The sequence below is a fragment of the Vulpes vulpes genome, chromosome 15 (genome assembly GCF_048418805.1).
Source record: "Vulpes vulpes isolate BD-2025 chromosome 15, VulVul3, whole genome shotgun sequence".
Lineage (NCBI taxonomy): Eukaryota > Metazoa > Chordata > Mammalia > Carnivora > Canidae > Vulpes > Vulpes vulpes.
Window position 1 is genome coordinate 5,360,088 of NC_132794.1, and position 26,410 is coordinate 5,386,497.

The window sequence follows — 26,410 nt, forward strand, 5'->3', positions numbered from 1 at the left end:
ACGGCTAGAGAATTGTATTCTAAAACTGTCTTCCCCACTAGGATTTCTCCCTTACACACACCTACCTTTATCCCAGGTAAGTGCATACTCCAAGGCACAGATGTTTAAAGCATCATATAAAACCCATTTTAAGTAAAAGATATCCATGGGATGACATGAGGCCCATTGCCAGACTATTCCATACACCCTGTCACCGCTGGTTTCTTGTCCATTCAAGTCAGAGACAGTCTCCAGGGTCACTCTCAAAACCCTTTGCAATTTGCGCCACAGTCCCTAAAATTCCCTATACTAAATGTATAAAACTCCTCTGTTTATGGATTTTTAAAAAGAGATCTGAGTTTTCAGTATGTTCTCAAGGATTTCTTTAATGTAAACACATCCCTAAGTAGAAATCTGACTATCCAGCCGACAAAATAATAATAAAACTTAAACTTTGCCTGACATAGTTAGAATTTTGACTTGTTTTTGTGCACGAAAACAATACTTTCTCTTCATGTGATTTGTTAAATGTTTCTTTGGTTAAAAATGTCCATCATAATTAAGCCAGTTAGAATGCATTCTCACCTGTGGGAGGGGAAAAAAGAAGTCTTCTCCACCCTACGTGTGCAACCAGATCAAATCATTAATCCCCCAAACCCAAGATGCTAGGAGTCAGCATGCAGTCCCTCTCCTTGTGGAAGATTTAACTACATTGGTTGCTGCTCTAAGTGAACATTTTTTAAAAATATTTTTATGTGAACATTTTCTGATGGGCATTTGCATCTACCCCCTTCACTTGCTTCTTGACCTGATGCCATAACCATCACACTGTGATCCTGACTTAGTAGGTTCTTAACCTTTACAGGGAGCCAGTTGAAAGACTAGAATATTTAATGAGCACAAACTAATCTTAAAAAATATATATCATTTATATTTGGGTCACTGTATTTAAAATTTAAAAACTATGTGAAATAAGAAAAATGTCAGGATACCCGGGTGACTTAGTGGTTGAGCATCTGCCTTTGGCTCAGGTCGTGATCCCAGGGTCCTGGGATGGAGTCCCGCATCAGGTTCTCCTCCCTGTGAGGAGGGAGGGAGCCTGCTTCTCCCTCTACCTGTGTCTCTGCCTCTCTCTCTGTGTGTCTCACGAATAAATAAAGAAAATCTTTAAAACTAAATACATAAAAATATCTGTTTTAAATTTGACTTATAGATAAGTCTTGCGGGGAAATAAATCTTATTAATTATATGGCATAAATGCAAATTCAGTGATTGTGGTAAAACAATTTCCATGGAATTCAAATTTTCAAAATCTGAGATCTTTTTTTGAAATCTTTTTGTTAATTTTTTAAGATTTTATTTATTTATTCATGAGAGACACAGAGAGAGGCAGAGACACAGGCAGAAGGAGAAGCAGGCTCCCTGCAGGGATCCCGATGTGGAACTTGATCCCTGGACTCCAGGACCACGCCCTGCGCCCAAGGCAGGTGCTCAACCACTGAGCCACCCGGGTGCCCCCCAAATCTAAGATCTTTAGATCTGATTTCATACAAAGTGAAAATTCATAGCTCATCACTGGAAAAACAAGATTGCATAGAGATTTGCTTGTAAAAAAGAGAAAAGCCATCATGTCAGGGTGTAACAGTGCCAACTTGACGCAGAAAGTAATGATTTACGGGACTGTGTCATGGATCCCCACTGGGACCGTGTGCATGCGTGAAATCAGACTGATTGTTGAAAGCAGTCCCAATCCAAGAAAACCAGAAATGAGGAAGTTTGCTTTTAAGAATGTGAGTTTCCTGCTCCTGTACAGCTCGGACCAACAAACACCCAAACACAGCGGGCGCTGTGATCTGATCCCCCTGGGGGGGGCATATTGGGCAATGCATAAATATTGGCTGAAATTCATTAGTGCCGCCTGGAGCCTCCTTCTGCTGCCCCCCTGTGTGGACCCGCTGGCTCGAATCGTGCCCACCAGGCAGCCCTGCCCTGTCTGTTAGCCGCCCCCGATCCTCAGGGCTGTGTGCCGGGCACCCTCCACTCCCCCCGCCACCCTGCCTCTCCCCGCTGTCTCTGCAGGCCCCCCGCGCCCTGCTCACCTCCCAGGCGCCGGCCCTGGCCACCCTTCCAAGCCCGCGGGGCAGCCTCTTCCAACTACTGAGTTTGTCACCGCCTGGCTGTCCGCGCCTTCGCTGCCCGGAGCCGGACGCTTGCACACTCGAGACTCTCTGTGGTTTCCTAGGGGTTAACCCCCTCTCCAGATGGGCGCCTGGTGCTTCCCGGGCAGAGGAAGCCTTTCATGGCTCTGAGAGATCCAAATCCATGGTCTGCAGTGAAACACAGACACACACGTGCATACACACATGTGCTCACACACATGCACACAGACATAACACACATGCACACTTGCATACATACACTCATGTGCTCACACACATGCACACACAGACGTAACACACATGCACACTTGCATACATACACTCACATACTCACGTGCACACTTGCAATGTACACTCACATACTCACACACATGCACACACAGACATAACACACATGCACACTTGCATACATACACTCATGTGTTCACACACATGCACACACAGACATAACACACATGCACACTTGCATACATATACTCACGTACTCACATGCACACTTGCATACGTACACTCACGTACTCACACACATGCACACACAGACATAACACACATGCACACTTGCATATATACACTCACATACTCGCACACATGCACACAGACAAAACACACATGCACACTTGCATACATACACTCACATGCTCACACACATGCACACATAGATGTAACACATGCACACTTGCATAGTACACTCATGTACTCACACACATGCACACACAGACATAACACACATGCACACTTGCATACATACACTCATGTGCTCACACACATGCACACAGACATAACACACATGCACACTTGCATATATACACTCATGTGCTCACACACATGCACACACAGACGTAACACACATGCACACTTGCATACATACACTCACATACTCACATGCACACTTGCAATGTACACTCACATACTCACACATATGCACACACAGACATAACACACATGCACACTTGCATACATACACTCATGTGTTCACACACATGCACACACAGACGTAACACACATGCACACTTGCATACATATACTCACGTACTCACACGCACACTTGCATACGTACACTCACGTACTCACACACATGCACACACAGACATAACACACATGCACACTTGCATATATACACTCACATACTCGCACACATGCACACAGACATAACACACATGCACACTTGCATACATACACTCACATACTCACACACATGCACACATAGATGTAACACATGCACACTTGCATAGTACACTCATGTACTCACACACATGCACACACAGACATAACACACATGCACACTTGCATACATACACTCATGTGCTCACACACATGCACACAGACATAACACACTTGCATATGTACACTCGTGCTCACACACATGCACACACAGATGTAACACACATGCACACTTGCATACGTACACTCACGTACTCACACACATGCACACACAGATGTAACACACATGCACACTTGCATACGTACACTCACGTACTCACACACATGCACACACAGATGTAACACATACATACTTGCTCACTCACGTACTCACATGCACACACAGACATAACACATATGCATGTGCTCATACACACATACACACGTACTCACACATGCACACTTGCTCACAGTCACATACGCACAGACACAACACACATATACACGTGCTCATACATGCATGTACTCACACATGCACACACACTTGCTCACAGATGTACTCACATGCACACACAGACACAACACATACACATACTCACATACACACATGCACACAGATACGACACACATATACACATGCTCATACACTCGTATACATATACACATGTACTCACAAATGCACACACAGACATAACACATTACACACATACATATATATGTACTCACACACAGAACACACATACACACTTGCACACACAGACATACACACATGTACTCACAGACATAACACACACACATACATACACATCTGCACATGTACTCACAAATGCACAGACACAACACACTTGCTCACACACATACATACACACATGCACTCGCACACAGCCATAACACACTCATGCATTCACACTTGCGCACACACATACCTCTTGACTGCCTGAAAGTCTACAAAACATTTATTAACTTTAGAACATTGCTGATGTGTTATACTTTAAAAGTTTCTTTTAAAAGTCCAAGATACCAGCTAAAGTATTCTGCCTTTGACTGAGAAGACCCTTTGTCCTTAGCAGACAGCAGCTGACTATAGCCTCACCCCTGCCCCATTTAGATCACCATGAAATGATTCCAAAATGATTTATGCCTTCATGTCAGTGGCGGACTCCTTCCACGTGCAGCTTTCAACTGGAAACAACTCTATTCTGGAACGTTCCATTAGAGTGTAAGCTCCACAAGGGCAGGGACCCTTTTGTAAAAAATCGTTCCTGCTCCCCCCTCACCTCGAACAAGCTGGCAGAGTAGCTCTAACTCAGGAGATTCTGCTGGTGAGGTGTGAAGAGCAGTGCCCCTGGGTGATGGCCGGTGTCCCTGAGGCAACATGAATGCCCCCGGTGTTTCAGTCTTCCCAAGGGAGAGCATCTGGCCAACAGCAAGCTGTGCCTGGGTTCACGGCTAGCAGCCCTGACTCTACGCCCACTAGGACACCTCCTGCTACTATTTCCATGACCATCTCACTTTATTCTGCTTCCCTGAGAGGCAGTGGGTGCTGCCTCCCGTCCTGGTGTTGCTCGAGAATTCCTTACTGTCTGCTTTTCTTTTCCTCCTTAGGCTCCCAAGAAACATTTGCAAAATGGGATTATCCGTGGCTACCAAATAGGTTACCGCGAGTACAGCACTGGGGGCAACTTCCAATTCAACATTATCAGTATTGACACCACTGGGGACAGTGAGATCTACACCCTCGACAACCTCAATAAGTTCACCCAGTACGGCCTGGTGGTGCAGGCCTGCAACCGGGCCGGGACGGGACCTTCTTCTCAGGAAATCATCACCACCACCCTCGAGGATGGTAGGTTCTGGTGGCCGCCGCTCGCTCCTCTCCTTCCTCAGAGGTTTGCTCTGATTGTCCCTCTGGCCCCCCACAGCCTGGCTCGTGCTGGCTGCGCAGTGACAAAAGTGCCAGGCCTGGGGGATGGGGGTTCCAGGAAAATGTGTCTTAATTCCCTCGCCGGCTGCACAGATTGGGCCTCGCCTTTGACAGAGCTTGATTGCAAAGCCCAAATCCGTTCCCTCTGCAGCATCTCATTTATTCCAAGCACGAGATTTGGGCTTTTCTCCGAGTGCATCCAAGTCTCTCCCTAGGACTGCAGAAGCCTGACCAGAATGTGGAAATCCGATTTTCTAAGAATTTCTCCAAATCATGTTAAGGAGGAGAACCAACCTTTCATTCCTTCCTTCCTCCTTCCCTTCCTTCCTTCCTTCCTTCCTTCCTTCTTTCCTTCCTTCCTTCCTTCCTTCCTTCCTTCCTTCCTTCCTTCCTTCCTTCCTTCCTTCCTTTTTTCCTTTTTTCCTTCCTTCCATCCTTCCTTCCTTTCCAATGCTTTCTATTTTCAAGCCCTCTGGACAAGAGCAAGGAATGAGCAGGTTTCCTGGAGCAAATCTCACAGTGACCGAGCGCCGCCTAGTGACCACATGGAATTAATTCACCTTCTCCCGTGACTTGCAGGATCCTGTGCTTGAAAAGCAAAGGAGAACCCTGTGCCCAGAGACCCCATGTTACGGGCAGAGATAAGATACCTGCTTCATTGCAGCACTGCGTGTAGATTTTAAGGCAGCCAGTTTGCACCACAATGACCTCGTGTGCAGTTAGCCAGGTGATCATAGGTTTGAGAGGGCACAGGGTGACTTGCCTCCATAATCTGTGACCATTTTTACAGAGAGAGAAGCCTTAGAAAACCAGAAACCTGAAGACTGGGTTTTCTATCCAGCATCATGATCTCTGCCATCATGATCACATCTGCCTTGGTTTTCACCTCAGTGCTCATTCTTCATTGGTGTGTGTGGTTCTGCTGTTATTTGGTCCCTTCTCCGAGCCCCAGCATTCAAGATCTGCATAAACTCGATGTGAAAAACAAGCATCCCCCATTGTGCCCACTCGCTCTCTTCCCTCCGGCAGAGGGTGACAGTTTTGCAAGAGGGGCTGACCGGGGTGGGGGTGGTGAGTAAGCTACGACTTCGTGACTGCTTTTCAACACCTTTCAATAGCCAGGCTTCCGATTTATGTGCCGGATAGCACGAAATACAGAGGGCATAGTCCTGTATAAAGCAAATGTAACTTCCAACAGTCACAAGAGTGGTAAAGGCCTTTTACGCCTGCCCTGAAATCAGAAGTGTTCTCCGCTCAGTCCCAGGGCAGCCTTCTTCAACGTGAGCCAGTTAAACTGGAAAGAGAGACTAGGACAGATGCGCAAACTCATGTTACCTTATAGGGTTATCATACTATTTGTATAGGGAAGTGGAACTCACCTTTCCCCCCTAATTTTGTGGATTGAGTATGACTTTTTTCTTTTGCTTGCGTATCGACGTGTTAAACTAATATTGCCTATTCGGTATCGCTTTGCCACTTACACCACCCGCAGTTATTACAGACTCTAATTATTTAATTTCAGTGCCGAGTTACCCCCCTGAAAATGTCCAAGCCATAGCAACGTCGCCAGAGAGCATATCCATATCCTGGTCCACGCTTTCCAAGGAAGCCTTGAATGGAATTCTCCAGGGGTTCAGAGTCATTTACTGGGCCAACCTGATGGATGGAGGTAAGAGGATGAAAACAAGGCATGTGAGTTTGTCCCAAAGGATGCCTGGTGGGATTAGCAGAGCCCCGCTCCTAATGTGGGTTTCAGGGTGTGGAGGGCACATCTTTATCAATGCGCAATTGCCCACTCTCCCCACGTTGCTCTCTTCTTACCTGCCATGTTATGTTCTCACAGGTGTATTCAGCTGCTTGAAGCATCATGTATCCTCAAAAAAGCAATTTGAGGCATCGGACAGGGGTGGCATTTGAGATATGTTGGCATAGATGTGCTTTCCTAGAGGAGTATCTATGCAGAGCCTCTGCAGGCCACACCAAGATCTAGAAAGTTCTATGTGATGTGTATCCTAAAAAGGTTGACCTCTTCTGATTTCCTGATAAAACTCAGCAGGGAAACTTGCTCAGTCCCTGGAGTTGACCCATGAGAGGGTTCAGGAGCACCTCGCCAGCAGTATTGTTATTCCTCGAGAGGAGCCACTCAATCCGAGACCCTCTGTTTTGTCTCCTTCTGTCTTGTTCTCCTCCGTCCCCTCTTTCTGTTTCTCTTCCTTCCTCCTTCTTGCTTCTCTGTTTGTTTGTTTCAAGTTATAGGACAAAATCTTCTGTCTGTTTGGGCAAGAATGAGTGAGAGTGTCACCCTCTCAGTTCGTGGAGAGATTGGGGCCAGAAGTTTCTCAGGGAGAGTATATCTGAGGGTGGTGATGCCTTTCAGGTGGTGGGTGCTCCTGAACCAGACTGAGCCCCCCTCTGTGAGCAGGATAGGCACACCCCCACACTGCGGCCTGCACAGGGAAGCTCTGAAGGTTGGGTCACTGCCTGCATCCCAACACCTGCGTAGCCCACACCCCCTTTCCTGTCCCCGGGTACCTCCTGCACCCCTGCTCCAGGGGCCATGCCTCATCTCCCGCCTGGGCCTTCTTTAAACCCCTCTGACTGCATGTGGCCTCCTGGTGCATGCTCACTTCTGAGTTTGGGCAAACACAGCCAGAGGCCTGGGTATGTCCCACCCCTGTTCGGGCCACTTGAGTCTGCTCTCTAAGCAGGTGGCTGTCCCCACCCAGGTAAACAGAACACATAGGGCTCTAATAATGGCCAGAACAAAGGAAGAAAGACACTTAGCTAAATAAGCTTCATCTGCTAAACAAAGAGCAGTTTTTGGAGGCTTCCACCTGCTTCTCAAGGCTGAGGACCAGACCTGGTTCCTCTTGATGCTGAGTGTAGCACCTCACCCAGCACCCAGCAAGTAGAGCTGTTCTGTAAAGATTCACTGGCTTGACCCGAGGCAGACACGTTAACTGAGCACCTACCCTGTGCTGGGCTCATGCAGGACACAGAGGATGCAGCGTCTGCCCTCTTGGGTGTTTGAGACCAGTGAGCGAGGGACAATCACTTAAATGTAGAGCCGCAAGCCCAATAACGCACAGCCAGCCCCAGAGAGGGACAGACCTACATAGACGATTCTTTGGCAGCTCCACCCTCTTGTGCCCCCAAAAAGCCTGTACACACCCCATAGACGTAAAGACTACAGCAATGAAAATTGGTAAAAGTGTCCTTCTTATTAACCCGATACCAGGCTATATCACCGTGTGTCTTTTATTCTGGTTTCTCCTCTTCGTCTTGCATGAGGTCTTGAAACCAAACACCTTACTTAGCTCACTCACCTAGAGGCAACGTGACACTGAAATTGTTCTGTTGTTCTTGCTGGAAATATTTCCCGAATCCAGTGGCGGCTCCTCCTCTGGGTCATCCGTACCTTCACACGTCACTCATACTTGCTAATGCTGCCTACTAACACCTGAGCTGTACGGAGGGTAACGTGGTTCATGCAGTTCTTCGGACTTGATGCTTCCAAAGCTTTAAAAACTTGAATATTCAAAAACACGGAAGTCTTCACATAAGGCTGCTCAGAAATGCACACAGTTCCTAAAGATCCTTCTGCTCACTGTAGGAAGATCCGAGTGAGGTGCTTAATGCCTGGTGCAGGAGTCCTACACGTAGTCTCCAAACGGTGAGAAAGAAACCCGTGGAGACATAAGCCTGCTATGAACGCTCTCGCCTCACCTGCTCCTTATAAAAAGTGACAGGTATGAATTAGCAGGTAATTCCATGGGATTACTGGAAGCTTCCATGGAGACTCCACAGGCTGCCACTCTGAGGTTCCCACCGAAGGAAAACATGTGACTGTAAAGGACTGGACCCACTGATCCCGAGAAAACACCACACACACACTCTCACACTGACACACACACATTCAGACACGCATTCAAGGACACACACACACAGACTCACACACAACCCTCACACATAATCCCCTCACGCTCACAGACCCACACGCAACCCTCACACATGCATCCCCTTACGCTTACAGACCCACACAGAACGTTCACACATGCATCCCCTCATGCTCACACTTACACACAACCTTTACACATACATCCCCTCATGCCCACAGACTTTTTTTTAATAATAAATTTATTTTTTATTGGTGTTCAATTTGCCAACATACAGAATAACACCCAGTGCTCATCCCGTCAAGTGTCCCCCTCAGTGCCCGTCACCCATTCCCCCCCACCCCCCGCCCTTCTCCCCTTCCACCACCCCTAGTTTCTTTCCCAGAGTTAGGAGTCTCTATGTTCTGTCTCCCTTCCTGATATTTCCCACACATTTCTTCTCCCTTCCCTTATATTCCCTTTCACTATTATTTATATTCCCCAAATGAATGAGAACATACACTGTTTGTCCTTCACCGATTGACTTACTTCACTCAGCATAATACCCTCCAGTTCCATCCACGTCGAAGCAAATGGTGGGTATTTGTCGTTTCTAATGGCTGAGGAATATTCCATTGTATACATAGACCACAGCTTCTTTATCCATTCATCTGTCGATGGACACCGAGGCTCCTTCCACAGTTTGGCTATTGTGGACATTGCTCACAGACTTATATACAACCCTCACACATGCATCCCCTCATGCTCACAGACTTACACACAACCCTCACACATGCATCCCCTCATGCTCACACTTAACACACAGCCTTTACACATACATCCCCTCAGGCTCACAGACTTATACACAATCCTCACACATGCATCCTCTCATGCTCATAGGTACACACTCATAGGCACACACATCCAGATTCACATACAACCCTCACACATGCATACAGTCACTCTCACAGACACACATGCTCAGACTCACATACATCTGCTCATGCACACTCATAGGCACACACACTCACAGAGTCACACACAACCCTACACGCACATCCACTCACTTTCACAGGCACACGCTCACAGCCTGAGAGACACAGATTGTTACTGCCACTATGATTAGCAATTGCCTCAAATACGTATATAGCAAAGCGTTTTGTCATTATTAATGGGGTCTATAAAAGTGGCTAATAGGGCAGGCTAACCATACTATATCTTGATGAAATTTCTGAGCATTTTATCATAATCTGAAAGGTCAATACTTTTCAAGGCCTGACAAAGCCATTCATCCGTGATTGCCAGACTATTGTCTACTTTGAAGGCACATCTCCATCTGAATCTGAACTATTCGTCATTTCTTCTGTGTTTCCCCAAGATGACGCGGTGCCTCTGAAGCGAGTCAGCATTTAGTGTTAGCTGGATGTTTGCTTTGGTGGTGGGCCAGTTGGCAGTACTTTAGAAATGTCATTTGCACCCCTCTTTTTTGCCTTGAGACCCTTTGAGAATGAGGGAAGGTATGAATACGCAAAATAATTTGTTTCAAAACAGAAAGTTAAAAAATTTTGTAGTAGAAGTAATATGTCTAAATTTACTTTATATATTCATTTCACATTATTTTATTCATGGTTTCAACTGAACATCATTCTTTAGTTCCTGTTTTTTTTTAATAACCCCATGGAGGCTGTAAAAGGTAGATGATAGAAATCCTGCTTAAGCAGGATTAATAAAAAATAATAATAATAAATAATTAAGCAGGATTAATAAAAAATAATAAAAAAGCAGGATTAATAAAAAAAAAGATTTAAAGAATGGCAAATGGAGGGATCCCTGGGTGGCGCAGCGGTTTGGCGCCTGCCTTTGGCCCAGGGCGCGATCCTGGAGACCCGGGATTGAATCCCACATCAGGCTCCCAGTGCATGGAGCCTGCTTCTCCCTCTGCCTGTGTCTCTGCCTCTCTCTCTCTCTCTCTGTGTGACTATCATAAATAAATAAAAATTTAAAAAAAAAAAAAAAGAATGGCAAATGGAGCATGATGTTTTGATTGGGCTTTTTGTCATAATTTTTCTATTTTCTTTTCTATTTTCTCCATATCTGCTAAGCATCAAGTATCTGCCAGCCAGGAAAATGTCCCTCCGTCAGTGAGAGCAGAGTGCACAAGAGCTGCCTGGACCGTCAGGAAGCTCTGGGGGGTAATCTTGAGTGGGGATTCTGGCTCCAGTCGTATTCCTGGTTCATGAATAAATCAGCTCATCAAAGCAATATGAACCCCAAGATGAGTAAACATCCAGGTGTTCATTCTGATCCGTGTCGGGCTTCATGAGTAGATGGAATTCTTCTGCGTTGATTGTTGTTTTCTTTAAACAGAGGGGATGGTCCACTTCTCTTTGTCCCTTGTAGCCACCCTCTTCCTCATCACTGTGTCTTATCCAAGAACTTCCCTGATGAATCAGCACCATTTCCTCCTGCAGCAAAGGACTGGCGCCTACTTTCTCCTGGAGGGAGAGATCCCTGGGCCCTTCTTAAAGATAAATACTTAAAAACAAAAGCAAAAACCCAGAATCCCCAGAGGTCAAATGATTTAGACAAAGCATCATAACTAGCTGCTGGCACGCAGCCCTGTGGAACCCTGTTTTCCCTGGTGTGTGTGTGTGTGTGTGTGTGTGAGATCTTTGACCCAATGTAGAAATTCATAAATATGAGAAGATCTTGCTGAGATCTGTACTTAAATTTCTTCTATTTTCACTTGAGTTTTTTATCCTAATCCACTTGATCCATATTAGATCTATTCAGGAAAATGAACATCATAAGCAGATAATATAGTGCAAAGAGCCCTGGTGGTCAGTGGTGGACCCCCCCCCCCACTTCAGAGGGGAGACTTCCTAACCCATCAGGCCTGACGACTGTCCACCTTCTAAACGTGCAGCGACCACACACATGAGCAAATGTGTTTTTACTTTCGAAAGCCATCTCTTGAGGCTTCCAAATTGTGGCCCCAAAAAGTCTTCACCCTTTGACCCCAGGCCAAAGGCACCTTCTGGGGACCACCTTCCTTGCCTGAAGCCTGTAGGCTTGGTGTGCTGATTAAATAAGTTAGCATTTGAGCCCGGAACGATGCTGACCCTTAAGTGAGCATGCAAGTGGCTGTCTGTACCAAGGCAAGAGGGAGAGAAGCCGACAGACAGCCCTACCTCTCGCTAACTGTATGCACAGGTGGCCTTCACCATAGCCAGCCACCCAATGAGGAATCCCTCCTGGACCTGCTCCCTGTCAGTCCGCTTAGTAACTGGGCACACAGGCTTGCAGGCAGTGTCAACACTCTGCGGATAGTTGTGCCCGGGGGTGAGCAGTCCTCACGCCTCTCTCTCCTGCTCCAGCTGCTCTGTAGGTGGCTCATTTCAAAATCCAGAACACCCATGGAGGCATTTAACACCTCACTGTAAGTTTTCTCAAATTGCCCTGTCTCATATGCCTAAGATGGGAGAGCATAACATTCCGTCTTTGAATATTATTAGCTGATCCCACTCCAGAAATTGAAGCATTTTTAGCTAATGCCAAGTTTCTGACACATCAGCATGTCACTTCAGCAAAGATGCTGGGGGGAGGGGGGGTTCACTCCAGGTAAGAGGAGCAGTTTGCTGAGCCACCTCATCTCAGTTCAGATACCCAAGAGCCTAGGTACTTTAGAAATACACGGACATTAGGGTTTGTTATTTTTAACAGAAAAACAAAACTCAACTTGCAGAAGTTTCATTTTTTTTTAATTTAAATTCAATTAGCCAACAAATACTACATCATTAGTTTCAGATGTAGTCTTCAGTTATTCACCAGTTGGTTATAACACCCAGTGCTCATCCCATCAAGTGCCCCCCTCGGTGCCGGTCACCCAGTCACCTCATCCCCCCCCACCTCCCCTTCTGCAACCCTTTGTTTGTTTCCTAGAGTTAGGCGTCTCTCATGTTTCGTCTCCCTCTAATTTTCCCCACTCAGTTCCCCTCCTTTCCCTTATAACCCCTTTCACTATTTCTTATAGTCCCCATATGAGTGAAACCATATGATAATTGTCTTTCTCCGATTGACTTATTTCACTCAGCATAATACCCTCCAGTCCCATCCACATTGGTGTAAATGGTAGGTATTCATCCTTTCTGATGGCTGAGTAGTATTTCATATATAGACCACATCCTCTTTATCCATTCATCTGCTGATGGGCATCTCGGCTCCTTCCAGTCATTTCTTGATGAACAATTAGAGATACACCTGCAGGGATGCCTGGCTGGCTCAGTGGTGGAGCATCTGCCTTTGGCTCAGAGCGTGACCCTGGGGTCATGGGATCAAGTCCTGCATTGGGCTCCCCACAGGGACCCTGCTTCTCCCTCTGCCTGTGTCTCTGCCTCTCTCTGTGTGTCTCTCATGAATAAATAAATAAAACCTTTTTTAAAAAATAAAGAAAGAAATGCACCGCAGAGTGAGCCCTGCAGTCCCAAGCTCCCCGGGTCCAGCAGCGGTGTGTATTGGGGGGGGGGGGGGGCATGCTGGATTGGCGGCTGGGAGACTTGGGTCCCAGTAGTTGGTGTTGGGTTTTCACACCTAACTTGGAGTGAATTGCTCTGCTTTTCAGACCGACCTTCTGCCCGGTGTCCTGTGGCCATTCATTGTGAATGAGTCCCTTCGAGGGACTTCAGGGTGTGGAGGCTGGAGGGCGAGCCTCAGGGATGGACAGCAGGCACAGGGTGCTCACAGCCAGTCACCAGATCGTGTTCTCTTGTCCTCCCTCCAGAACTGGGCGAGATTAAAAATGTCACCACGACGCAGCCTTCTCTAGAGCTGGACGGGCTGGAGAAGTACACCAACTACAGCATCCAGGTGCTGGCCTTCACCCGCGCCGGGGACGGCGTCAGGAGTGAGCAGATCTTCACTCGGACCAAGGAGGATGGTGAGGGACGGGGCAAGTGTGGGGCGGATGCCAGGGGACATGCAGGGCCCCACCGAGCGACAGCACCTGGGGCAGAAGCTATTGTTGGGAGGGCCGGGTCCTAGGGCCTCATGTCCCTCCATCGGCCTGACCTTGACTTCGCTCCAGGCAAACCATCTGCTGCCCTCCCAGAATATTCCAGCACAACTGAGACCATCCACCCCATGTCACTTTTGCTCGATATATCCATCGTCCATCCTCCCTCCCAGAATTTTTCATCTTTTTAAAAATTTTTTGGCAGAGTATTATTTAAATGAAAATGCCTTTTATGGCAGAGGTGTAACACACGTCCTACCATCAGAATAATCCCAGTGACTCCAGCTGTCAGTATACAGACTCAGAGTAGTTCCATCCTCCACTGTAAAATTACCTAAAGGTCTAAGTCGTGTTATTCTACACCAGCTTTAGAATCACCTTCGTTTGAGGGCTTCATGTTGATTTTTTAAAATTTCTTAGAGGAATTCATAACAACTTAGTAACATTTTAAATTGCAGCTCACTTTGGTTCAGACCATTAATTTTTGCTGTGCCATGTCATTTAGACTTGGTTGTATGACTATTTCCCAAACCTGCAAAAACTATATGGCAAGTGTTGGGGGCGGGGGGGGATGTTGTATTATTCTAAGAAAAACTCTGAGGTGCCATATCTGAGTCTGTTAATTTTTTTTTTTTACTTTTTATATATATATTTTTTTATTGAAGTTCAATTTGCCAACATATAGTATCACACCCAGTGCTCCTCAATGCCCATCACCCAGTCACCCCATGCCCCTAACTGCCTCCCTGAATCTGTTTAAAAAGTAGTTTAAGTTCTGATAAATATGGCAAAGTGAGAAAAGCCATCTCCACCTTAAACAACTGGTATTAAATGATACCCATGTGGGACTCTCCAAATCAGAGCACAGAATTATACAAAATTGGGTTGAGATGAGATAACAGTGCCCCTAAATTCTGTGCAGATTTTGGCTCCACCCCTTCTGTCTTCTTTCTAGGATTCTGCTCCCAGGAAGCTGGGCAGAGCACAGTGGGGGGAAGTGCTGCCCATTCTTATGACCTCCCATCGCTTATGCAACCTCCTTCACTACACAGAGTACCAAACACACTATGTTTCCACCCATATCCATCCTGTGGAAGCAAAGCTGGGGACCCAGGCTCAGAGATCTGACCCCTGACAAAGCTTCTCTGACACCCACAGCATACTGTGTCCCATCTTACTCTCTGCCCTCACCTCTGCAGACCCAGCCCTCTCTCCTCCCCCAACCAGTCTCTTCCATCTACTCTCACACATTATTCTCCTTGTCTCTGGAGCCCTTCTTGCTTCATTGGGGGTGCACACAAATTCATCCTCATTGGCTTTAGCTTTTCCAGAACACACAGATAATTAATCCTTCCCAGGAATGTGCAGGTATCAGCCCATTCTGATCAAAGAAATTAGGCTATTTAGGGAAATCTAAAGGCAAAATGAAATACCACTAAAAAGTATGGAGAGACCTACAAATCTATGTCCTAAGTGAAGGTGGTCATAATTTAGTTTCTAAAAATGCCATAGACAACGAGCCATGTCGAGATGCTGGCTCTGTTACTTGCTGCCCAGGGTACTTTGGGCACCTTACCTAACCTCTGAACTGAACTCACGTACAAAAGTGCCATCATAATCAGACTGCACAGAGTTAAGATATAAAAAGTCAAGTGATGTGTGCAAACACCTAACTTGACACATAGTGGGTTGGTTCCTGACACTAGATATTTGATTATTTGATCTCCACTCCTTCAGAGTGGGGGTGGCACATTCTTTTGCATTGCTAAGCAATAACACAAATGTCACTGGAATTATTATTTAAAGAGCAAATTGATCAGCAACATAAATTTTGACACCTGCAGTTTTCAGATGAATGTACAGAAATCCATTAAGAAGGGAAGGCTCTCCACAGCTTATTGACTGGTGATTTGGGATCAATTTTTAATTAATCCTCCACTTTTAGAAATCCTGGGGTTCTCCCTCAAACCTTGACCCTGAGGCCTAAAGTCTAATTTGTCAATCAATTATTCTCTGCTTTCCTATCCAATGCTGATGGTATATGGAGATGCCACTGATGGTGAATGACCCCGCCTTAGGTCTTAACAGTTCCCCTGGGAAGGAGGTGGAGAATCCCACTGATGCTGGTGTGCATCACAAAGAGCAGTGCAGAACCGAATGTCAGTATTTACTTGGGATAAATCATCAGCATTTTCAAAAAGAAGCAGAGTGGAGATTAGGGGGAAGTAGAGAAAAACTGGTATAATAAAGAGCTTATCTCCCAGATCCACATGAAAAATTCGCTAATATGAGACAGTGAAGAATTGTGCTAGCCACCTTTCTAAACTCAATACCAAATACAAATAGGCATTTGAACAGTTTAGAGAACTGAATGCAAGTTTGTGTCTAATTGGAAGAAGGGGCAAGGCTAATTACCATAGAAGGAGTGCTTACTCAAATTGAGAATATAGATCCTGTTTAAACTTCTGCTGCAAAATCTTACGGTTTGCAAGTTTGTATTAACTTGCCAGATTCAATTAAATGATGTAAGGTTGTGGATGAAATTCAAGTAAAATACTAATTGCCAACATTCACTAAATTCTTCCTCAGGAAAGCACTAGTCTAGGCACAGATTGAAGTTTCAGAGTTTATTGATATTCTCATGGGGAAAGAAATATTAATGCATTGACACGAAGCATTCAATCTGGTCCTCTATGCCCAATATATTTCTTTTTTTTTTTTTTTTTAAGATTTTATATTTGAGAGAGAAAGAGAGAAAAAGCATGAGTAGAGACTGGGCAGAGAGAGAAGGAGACACTCCCCTGAGCAGGATGCCGGACAGGGGCTCATTTCCAGGACCCTGAGATCCTGACCTGAGCTGAAGGCAGACACTTAACCCACTGAGCCACCCAATGCCCCGCCCAGTACATTTCTTAAACAAGATCCTAAAACCCCCAGTGTCAGGAGGCCTAGAGTTTAAGTAGTGTTGTTAGGTCACTGGTCATCTTAAGAAGGGAAAATGTATCAGCTGCTAATAAAACACACAACAATAGAATAAAATAGTAACTAGAAATAAATACAACAAATACATCAAATCAAAAGTTAAGACATTTTGTAGAAGTTTACTTCTGCCAGGGATAATCTGCAATTGAAATGTTTGCTCAGAGAACAAGTTTTCTATGCCTTTCAGCAGTTTCTCAGCCTCCGTAAAGAATCTTGGGCCAGGAGAAAGATTCTTAAATCCATAGACATAGTCTTGGGTCCATAAACAACACAATCTCGGGCCCGCAGACATCATCCCAGGTCCGTGGACATATTCTTGGGGCCCTCAAGAATTGCTCCGGCTTCAGATTCTCTTCCCAGGACTGCTCCATCGATCACAACATGTACCTTTGTTACTCTGCAAGAACGCAAAAGATTATTTGCTGATCTGGCTTTCTGTTCTTGAACACAAGACAACTAATTCTGAATTAGAAAAGGTTTGCGAGATCCTAATGCCATTTTATTTGCTGAGACTGTAACCTGAGCAAGGCCGTGGGGGAAAGAGAACACAAACAAAACACAATCTATTAATTTTCCGATTGTTATTTATATTCTGCAGGCGTAGCGTAGTTACAGCCCTGGCCCTTTTCTGCAAAAGTCAACATTGTATATGTATAAATAGAGATGGTTGTGTTTAAGTTCAAATATTTGCTGAGTGCATTACTAAGGCACATAACTCTGTAAATCATTTTATATGGGAAGAAGGCCAGGGGGAGGTGCAGGGTATGAACTTTGCTCCACCTGCCCCGTGGTTAGCACTGTCTTTGCGCGGAGGGGGGTGTGCGTCTGAAAGCAGAGCTAAGAGCAAGGGAACAGTGACGGGATAAGCATTGGGTGTTATTCTGTATGTTGGCAAGACATACAGACATCGGGGTGTCTCTGAACCCTCAGACCCTCCAAATCTCGAGCCATACATTCTCTTGAAGGCACGGATCATCTGTCCTCAGATGGTTGTGTGACCACACCTCAGCGTGCTGTAAAAGCAATGGACTCCGTGTGCATGTCTATTTGCCTAACCACCAAAAGTGGTTGTTAGCCTCCTCAGCCTCCTCAGCCCAACAGGTGCTGAGCACATGGTGGTGCTGGGCTCTGTGTGGTAGCAGGTACACCAACGGCACAAAGACCAGAGTATCCCAGAAGGCCTCCCACCATGAGGATGTCAGGGCTCCCTCCCCTGCAGTGATTCTCAGGCAGGGCCCCAGAGGTGCCTCGTGGGGGGCTCCACACTGCCCACTGGACTTCAAGAGGAGCCACTCCACATCCCCTTGTGCTTGTCTGTTGGTTCACCGCATGATGCCATAGTGAATTGTCTACTTTAAAGAATGTCTAAAAAATACCTCTCTTGTAAGAGCAAAGGCCAGATGTATCAGCATCTTGTGGAAATGGGGAAGACGTGTGCTTTGTATGAACGTGATGACGGTTGTGGACGGTTCCTTCTAACACCATGCGGTCTGCACATGTCTTAGGGGGGCCTTGGGGCAGCATTAGGCTCAAGTAGGTCTGGCTACCATGGCGGATCACATAGGCACAGGCTCGCATGCACACGCATGCACACACATGCACACCCCTGCCTATACCTCATCACCGAAGACCAGAGAAATGATCATGACAATAGTGAAGTTGGATGAAGTATCTGTGTGTGTGCCTGGTCAGGCTTATAGTTTAAACCAAAGCAGTATTTTTTCAAAGCACTGACTTTGATGTTTTGCATTGAGATATATCATTAGATTGCAAAAAAACAAAAACAAAAACAAAACACGATATATCATTAGAGGCCTCAACTGTATGGACTCATTTTCTATGCTACATGACAAATCACCTCAAACTTAGCACCTTAAATTAACAAAAATTTATTCTCTCACCATCTCCATGGTTTAGAGGTCCAGGTCTAGGTCAGTTAGGCCCTCTGCTGGGGGTCTCACAGGCTGAAATCAAGGTGTTGGCTGGGGCAGTGGGCTCGTTTGAGGTCAAGTCCTCTCCTAAGCTCTTTGGTTGTCAGCAGGGTTGGGTTCCTTGTGTGTGTAGGACTGGTGACCATCTCCTCAGTTCCCAGAGGCCACCTGCCATTCCCTGCCATATAGACTCTCTATAACAGCAGGATTGTTTGCTTCTTCAAGACCAATGGGAGAGCATCTCTACTGCTTCAAATCTCTGACTTATTGCCTCTCTGACCCTCCTAGACCCCCTTGTTAAAGGGCTCCTCTGTTTAGGTCAGGCCCACCCAAAATACTCCTCTCTTGGTAACTTTTTTTTTTTTTAAGATTTTATTTATTTATTCATGAGAGACACAGAGAGGGAGACAGAGACACAGGCAGAGGGAGAAGCATGCTCCATGCAGGGAGCCTGACGTGGGACTCGATTCCGGGTCTCCAGGATCACACCCTGAGCTGAAGGCAGCACTAAACCACTAAGCCACCCAGGCTGCCCCTCTCTTGGTTAACTTAAATTCAACTAATTAGAACATTAATTATATCTGCAAAATCTCTTTACCTTTGTCACATAACATAACCTGATCATGGGAATAATCCGTCCATCTATAGTGACAGTTACCACCTGTATTCAATGGAAGGAGTTATACAGGTATGTATACCAAAAGATGAGAATCTTGGGCACCATCTTAGAATTCTTCCTACTACACGATAGCTGATAAAATCATTTTTCTATGCACTTAGAAAATCTGCATTGAGGATTAGTATGTTCCAGATACTGCTCCAGCCACTGGAGATACAGTAGAGAACAGGGTGGGCCTGGTGAGGCTTGTAGGCTGATGGAGAAGACAGATATTTGAGTGGATCCTGCCATGAAGGAGAAGGGTCTTAAAAGAGAACATGGGAGCCCTGACTTAATCTAGGCTAGTGGTCAGGGAAGATTTTCTCAAGAAGTGATATTTTTTTAATAATAAATTTATTTTTTATTGGTGTTCAATTTGCCAACATACAGAATAACACCCAGTGCTCATCCCGTCAAGTGCCCCCCTCAGTGATATTTAATAGAACCTGATAGATGAGTAAGAGTTGCCAACAAAAAGAAGGAGAGTAGGAAAAGATTCAAACAGAAGGAACCTAAGGACCGTAGGTCATCCTGTGTCAAGGTCCTGGGGTGGGACAAGAATGCCACTTCCAGAGACCTAAAAAGTGGTCTGATGTTATAGAACACTAAGCTAGAGGGAGAGGCCAACTACTGTGTCTATGTGGAGGTCTAAAAGGCTCACTAACCTTACACATCCCCTGTGGGGTGGTAGCTGCAGGGAGAGAATTCTAGGTTCTGGCTTTTGCAACCAAGGCCATAGCTGTCCCTTTACCTATAATGGGTACAGGAGGATGGGGGAGTTTGGAAGGGAAGATGATGATCCCAGTTTGGGACATGGTTGGTCTAAGGCACCCATGAATCTGAGTGGAGATCTCAGTGACAATTGGATATGTGATCTCTAAGAGCTTCTGCAATACAGGAAGGAGGTGTGGGCAAATTGGAACCGTAGAAGAGATGATTCTATGCTGTGTTCTTTACTTCAACCAATCAGATATGAAGTCAGAAATTCACTCAACATTGGTAGGAATTCATGAAAATAGCCTAAACTTGCCTGTATTTCCAATAAAAAAAAAAAAAACCAGAATCAGATTACCAAAATGTAATCTGATGACTAAGAATGTTTTAAGAAAATATGTTCTAGACAGACCATCCTATGCCATCTGTTTTCTGCAACTCTCAACATTTGGTGTTTATAGTTCAACGCTGGGTCACAAAGGAAAGGCTAGGATCCCTGAGTGATGTGCAATGTAAGAAAATGAAGATTGCCCTTAAAAATGATAGCTAGAATTTATTTGATGCCTGCTGTATGCAAAACTCCATATATATTCTTTAGATGAATTATCACTCATAATCCTAGCAACAAAGCCGTAAACAGGTACAATTATTGTTCCAGCTTCATAGATGAGGAGACTAAGATTTGTTGGAGAAGGTAATGAATTTGCCCAGGACAGAGAACTAAGTGGTAGAGCTAAACAAAAGCCCTCAGTGGGACTGCAGGGCTCACACCTTCCACCACTGGGGTATAATCCAAACCACCACAATTTAAATTCTAATCTTAAGGTACAGCTCAGTGATTGAGAAAACTTTTCCAGAAAATTTTGTCCCTCAAAATTTCTGTGTACTTACTCCTTTGTTGTATAAAATCCCAATTTAGAAGAAAAGACTGCACAAGATAGATCATACATCAGTGTGTGAGGAGTCAGATGGGAATTTGCACAGTAAAAGCAGTGAAAGCTCTTTGATCTGATATAATCAAGTCAAGTTAATGAGGGGCCCCTGGGTGGCTCAGTGGTTGAGCGTCTGCCTCCGGCTCAGGTCATGACCTCGGGGGCCTGGAATCGAGTCCTGCATCAGGTTCCCCTTCCTGCAGGGAGCCTGCTTCTCCCTCTGCCTGTGTCTCTGCCTCTCTCTGTATGTCTCTCATGAATAAAAAAAAAAAAAAAATCAAATCTTAAAAAAAAAAGACAAATTAATGGAAATAACCAAATAAAGCAAGGAGTCACTAAGGTTTATAGTGACCAACAGATGTACCTTAAATATTGCATTTTAAGTTAAAATTTACAAATAGAGATTGATTCTCTATTCATTCTTTAAGTAAATAATATAGTCTCGTTTCCTTAAGTCTTGGATGAAGAGATCTCTATGTCATCGGTTCCATGAACTGTTTCCATCATGGATCCTCTGCCATTTCCAGCTTTCGTTTCCTGATAGTGGGGTAAAGCCTGTTGCCATTTGCTGATAATCTCTTTGCTAGATTTTTTAAAATCTATTTGTCTTGATTTTTCCCCATGTGTATCATTTTTCTCTATGGTTTTGGCCTGAACCTAGCCAAACTTTTTTTTTTTTTTTTTAACTTACCTTTGAGAAAGCTTTGCCAAAGAAGTCCCATTAACTGTCATGGAAACAGCTTTCTTTGGCACTCATAGTTGAATGGTTTACATAATGAATTAAATCGTATTACCATGACAAGTATAATTATCACAAACAAAGTAGAAACAAGCATGACTGACTTTTGCTAAGCAGCCACTCGGGTAGTTGCTGCCCAAGCACTTGGGCTTCTAGAAGGAAGCTGTCCAGAGGGAGTATTGGGTGTGGTGAACACCAGCCAGGTGGTTGCCTTACAGAAAGAATGGAAAGTGTTGGCAAATGTGGAGCATCCGTTAGGATGTAAAGGTTAAGCAAATGTCCACTCTACCCTTGGTATTCAGGAGGAACCCTTACGGGTCTGAACCAGGCTGCAGGTCAGTGAATGTCTTGACTGAAACCCTCACGGATGGGAAACAAATGCCCTCCATGCTTGGGACAACAGTGCCTTGTTCCTAAGGACTTAGAAATTCAGGTGTCATCGCTTACGTGTGCCCCCTTCTCTAGACCCTCTGCTGTCAGGGGGACTTGCCAAAAACTGATCCCAAGATTTCATATTTTCAAGTGCTGATGATGTCCAACCCACATTAGCTCGCACCGTGGCTGCTGGCTTTGTCGTTTTGACCTAGAAGAGTTCAGATGGCAATTGTGAGACACACATTCAACTCCAAAAATATTTACTGAGCGGTTCTGTTGTTATTGGAACCAGAAGACACTCAAAGATACCTCCAGGGGGCTCACAAGGGATTTAATGTTGGTTAGAATTTGAAGACCTCTATCAAGGTGGGAACCATCCTCCATGTGGACAGTCAGAGCAAAGAGAAACAAAACAAGATCCTCAAAGCTTATTGAGTAGCAACATTAATGCTCTTTTCCCTTCTCCGTGTAGTCTTCCTACCTCACTGCATCCTCCCTCTTCAACCTGGAAATCAGAAAGACAGGGAGAGAGTACATGCAGTCTCACTCCCAAATTATGCCTAATGCTGTTAGCATTTCCTGCCTTCCTAGTTGGCTTATATAGAAGAGTGTTTTTGTCCACACGAGCTGTGAATCATTGACACAAAAACCTATTCTCATAAAAAGTGTTTCTCTACCTCCCCTCAGCCAAAAAGGGTGACATTACAAAGTGTTGCAGGCAAGGAAGAGTGGTCCCTGAAGGCTGTGGAAGTTTGCTCTCATTCTTCCAAGGCGAGATGTACATCCCCAGCCTGTTCAAAGCCAGACACTAGAGCAGCACAAGAAGCTCAATTCTCCAACTGTTCAGAGGCAGGAAATCACGAGGGACAGAAATGGGTAGGGAAGGCTCCCAGGAAGACAGGGACTTGAACTGAATGTATGAGTTCTGTGGCAGAAACGGTTATTCACGGCACTCATTAAAGAGCAGCAAAGCAGACTTTATTCAGGGGGCCTGCTGTGAGGTATATGTGTGGGGACCACCTCAGTGGGGGGTTGCGGTAAGGGAGAGAGACTGGGCTCCACTTCAAATACAACAAATGAAAGTGGGAATGTATAGCCAAGGAGTGGAGGGAACGGAGTGGGGTCCTTGGGTGGAAAATTTTGAAAAGGAGACATCAGGGATGAGGGGCACTCTGACTCAATCAATCGAACAGGACTTTTGCTAAAGGCACACTAGGATGATGGGATATTACGTGGGGTATGGTAGAGAATGAAGACATTGATTATGTATGAAGGGTGACCAATTATTGAGGCGACTCTGGCTGAACTGACTTAGCAGGATTCTTGCTAAAATTGGGCCCTTAGAGGACATGCCTGAGGACAGGGCTGGTGGGGTTCGCAGGTCACTCGTCCAAGACAGACTCTGTCACTCTGTCAGTTCCTAGGGCTACAGCAACGGGGTACCACAGACGGGGGCGGGCTCCAAGAACAGAAATGCATTGCCTCATGGTTTGGAGGCCAGACGTCCAAAATCAAGGTGTGGGCCAAGTTGGTTCGCTCTGAGGGCTGTGAGGGAGAGTCTGTTCCAGACTTCTGTTCTTGGCTTATAGACAGCCACCTGCTCCCCGTGTCCTCACATTGTCTTCTCTCTAAGCACTTCTCTGTGTCCACATTGCTCCTTGTTTCATAAGGATGCCAGTCAAAAATGACCACAGCTTAACTCGGTCATCTCTACAGAGACCCCTTCTCCAAACAAGGTCACAATCTGAGCTTCTGGGGGTTGGGGCTTCAACATGCAGATTCTGAGGGGACTCAGGTGAGCCCTATCTCCAGTCAGCCCCAATCCTTGAGGAACGGACCCAAGACAGTGGTCGGGCCCAGCGCATGGGGGAGAGGGGCTGAGTTATGTTGCTCAGCGTGGGCCTACACGCCCGGTAGGAAGCCCCGTCTCTGTGACTAAATGCACGGCTCTTCTAGTTCCAGGTCCTCCTGCAGGAGTGAAGGCAGCTGCGGCCTCAGCCTCCATGGTCTTCGTCTCCTGGCTTCCCCCTCTCAAGCTGAACGGCATCATCCGAAAGTACACTGTATTCTGCTCCCACCCCTACCCCACAGTAAGTTGGTAAATAACCAAGTGCCTTTCAAGCACCTTCGAGAAATGAGCTGCGAGTGCTCGTTTGGGACAGTTTTGTTCCTTTGTTTCCCACCTACTTGGGTCTTTCCAGTGGTTTTATTTTTCTCCCGCTGTCTCCGCCACAAAGCTACATCCTCATTTATACCTCATTTGAAAGTACCCATCTGAATCATTGTAAGGTACACAATTGTCTAGAATTATTGTTTATGGGGTGACTTCCCACAAAACTGCCAGCAGCCTTCTCAAAACCAAAACCCCGAGCTCTTAATTGTGCCTTAATTGATAGTCAGTGGACAACACCTATTGATTTTGCTGTTGGACGCGTCATTGTGTGCACCCCAGGCCCTCCCTGCCTCCCTCCTCCCCTCCGCCCTCCCTCCTGTGCTCCTACTTCCCACCCCTTCTTCCTGCCAGGCCCCATCCTCCACTGAGGGAGAGGAGGCGAGCCCCTGTGGGGCCGGACACGAGGACCTCTACTGAGGATCTGTGACCCTGACAATTACGAGGTCCGCCTTGTTCATTGTGACAAAATTAAAAGTTAGGGTAATTAATACTTCCAAATGCTGTATTTATTTTCATTAATATTGTTACTACCAAGTCATAATTATAGAGCTACACTGTTCCTTAGACCAGATACAAAAGCAGATCCAGAAGGGAAATATGAGAGAAAAGAAAGCCAAAGTGGTACAGCAAAATTCGCAATATCTTCACAGGAACATATAAGGCATTTTCTGAGGTTGGCACCGTGTCGTAGCCCTCTGTCTGTGCCCCAGCTGGGCATAGAACGAGACATGCATAGTCATGCATAGTCATTCTGGAAGTATCTGTGACATGAGTACATGGACTAATGTTGGTTTTTATCGTGGTAAAACACCTTCACATAAAATTTACCATCTTAATCATTTCTAAGTGTCCAGGTCAGTGGCATTAAATACATTCACACTGTCCTGCAACCATCCGCACCGGCCACCTCCAGAACATTCTCATCTTCCCAAACTGAAACTTCCCATTCCCCATCCTTCCAGCACTGTCAGCCACCATTCTTCCGTCTGCCTCTGTGGATCTGACTTGCTCTAGGGACCTCTCATAAGTGGAATCATACAGCTTCTGTTGTTCTGCATGTGGCTTACTTCACTGAGCATAATGTCCTCAAGGGTCATCATGTTGTGGCAGGTGTCAGGATTTCCTTCCTTTTTTTTTTTTTTTTTTAGATTTTATTTATTTATTCATGAGAGACAGAGACAGAGAGGCAGAGACACAGGCAAAGGGAGAAGCAGGCTCCACGCAGGGAGCCGGATGTGGGACTCGATCCTGGGACTCCAGGATCACACCTTGGGCTGAAGGCAGCGCTAAACCACTGAGCCACCTGGGCTGCCCGATTTCCTTCCTTTTTAAGGCTGAAGAATGTTCTCCAACTATATTAATTAATTCTCTAACTAAAGTGATACATTTTCCAAAGTCTAGAGTCTGTAGGGAACCCCCAGGCCTTATAGTGCCCCAGGCAGTGAGCATGATTAACGGTGGCAGGTGGAGAGACAGGAGAGAGCACGTGTTCAGCTCACGGAGGTCTGCCTCCCTGCTGGAGAATGTCAACAGCCGCCCCTCTGGAGCTGAAGTGAAGATTTACGTGTAAATGGTCAGAGTCAAGCTCCAGAACTTTCTTGTGGGTTCCTTCTTTGGTTTCAAACATGCTATTAAGTCCTTTTTTTTAAATAATAAATTTATTTTTATTGGTGTTCAATTTGCCAACATACAGAATAACACCCAGTGCTCATCCCGTCAAGTGCCGCCCTCAGTGCCCGTCACCCATGCTGTTAAGTCTCACCTGCCAAATCCTACCGCCGAAGTGTAGACATGCTACACGGTGCCGGGATGATACTC

At 45.7% G+C, this 26,410-nt stretch overlaps 1 protein-coding gene across 3 annotated transcripts in view; it reads left to right on the forward strand.

Annotated features, from left to right (window-relative positions):
• Window positions 1-26,410, forward strand: part of DSCAM (DS cell adhesion molecule) — a 731,493-nt gene that overhangs the window by 627,605 nt on the left and 77,478 nt on the right. For all 3 annotated transcript variants that reach the window (XR_011997624.1, XR_011997625.1, XM_072740401.1), the window contains exons 17-20: window positions 4,884-5,124; window positions 6,725-6,871; window positions 13,858-14,013; window positions 24,376-24,509. Coding sequence is in view for 1 of the 3 variants with exons in the window: in XM_072740401.1 (XP_072596502.1) it covers window positions 4,884-5,124; window positions 6,725-6,871; window positions 13,858-14,013; window positions 24,376-24,509 (678 nt within the window). In the remaining 2 variants the exon portion in view is untranslated. The remainder of the gene's footprint in view (window positions 1-4,883; window positions 5,125-6,724; window positions 6,872-13,857; window positions 14,014-24,375; window positions 24,510-26,410) is intronic.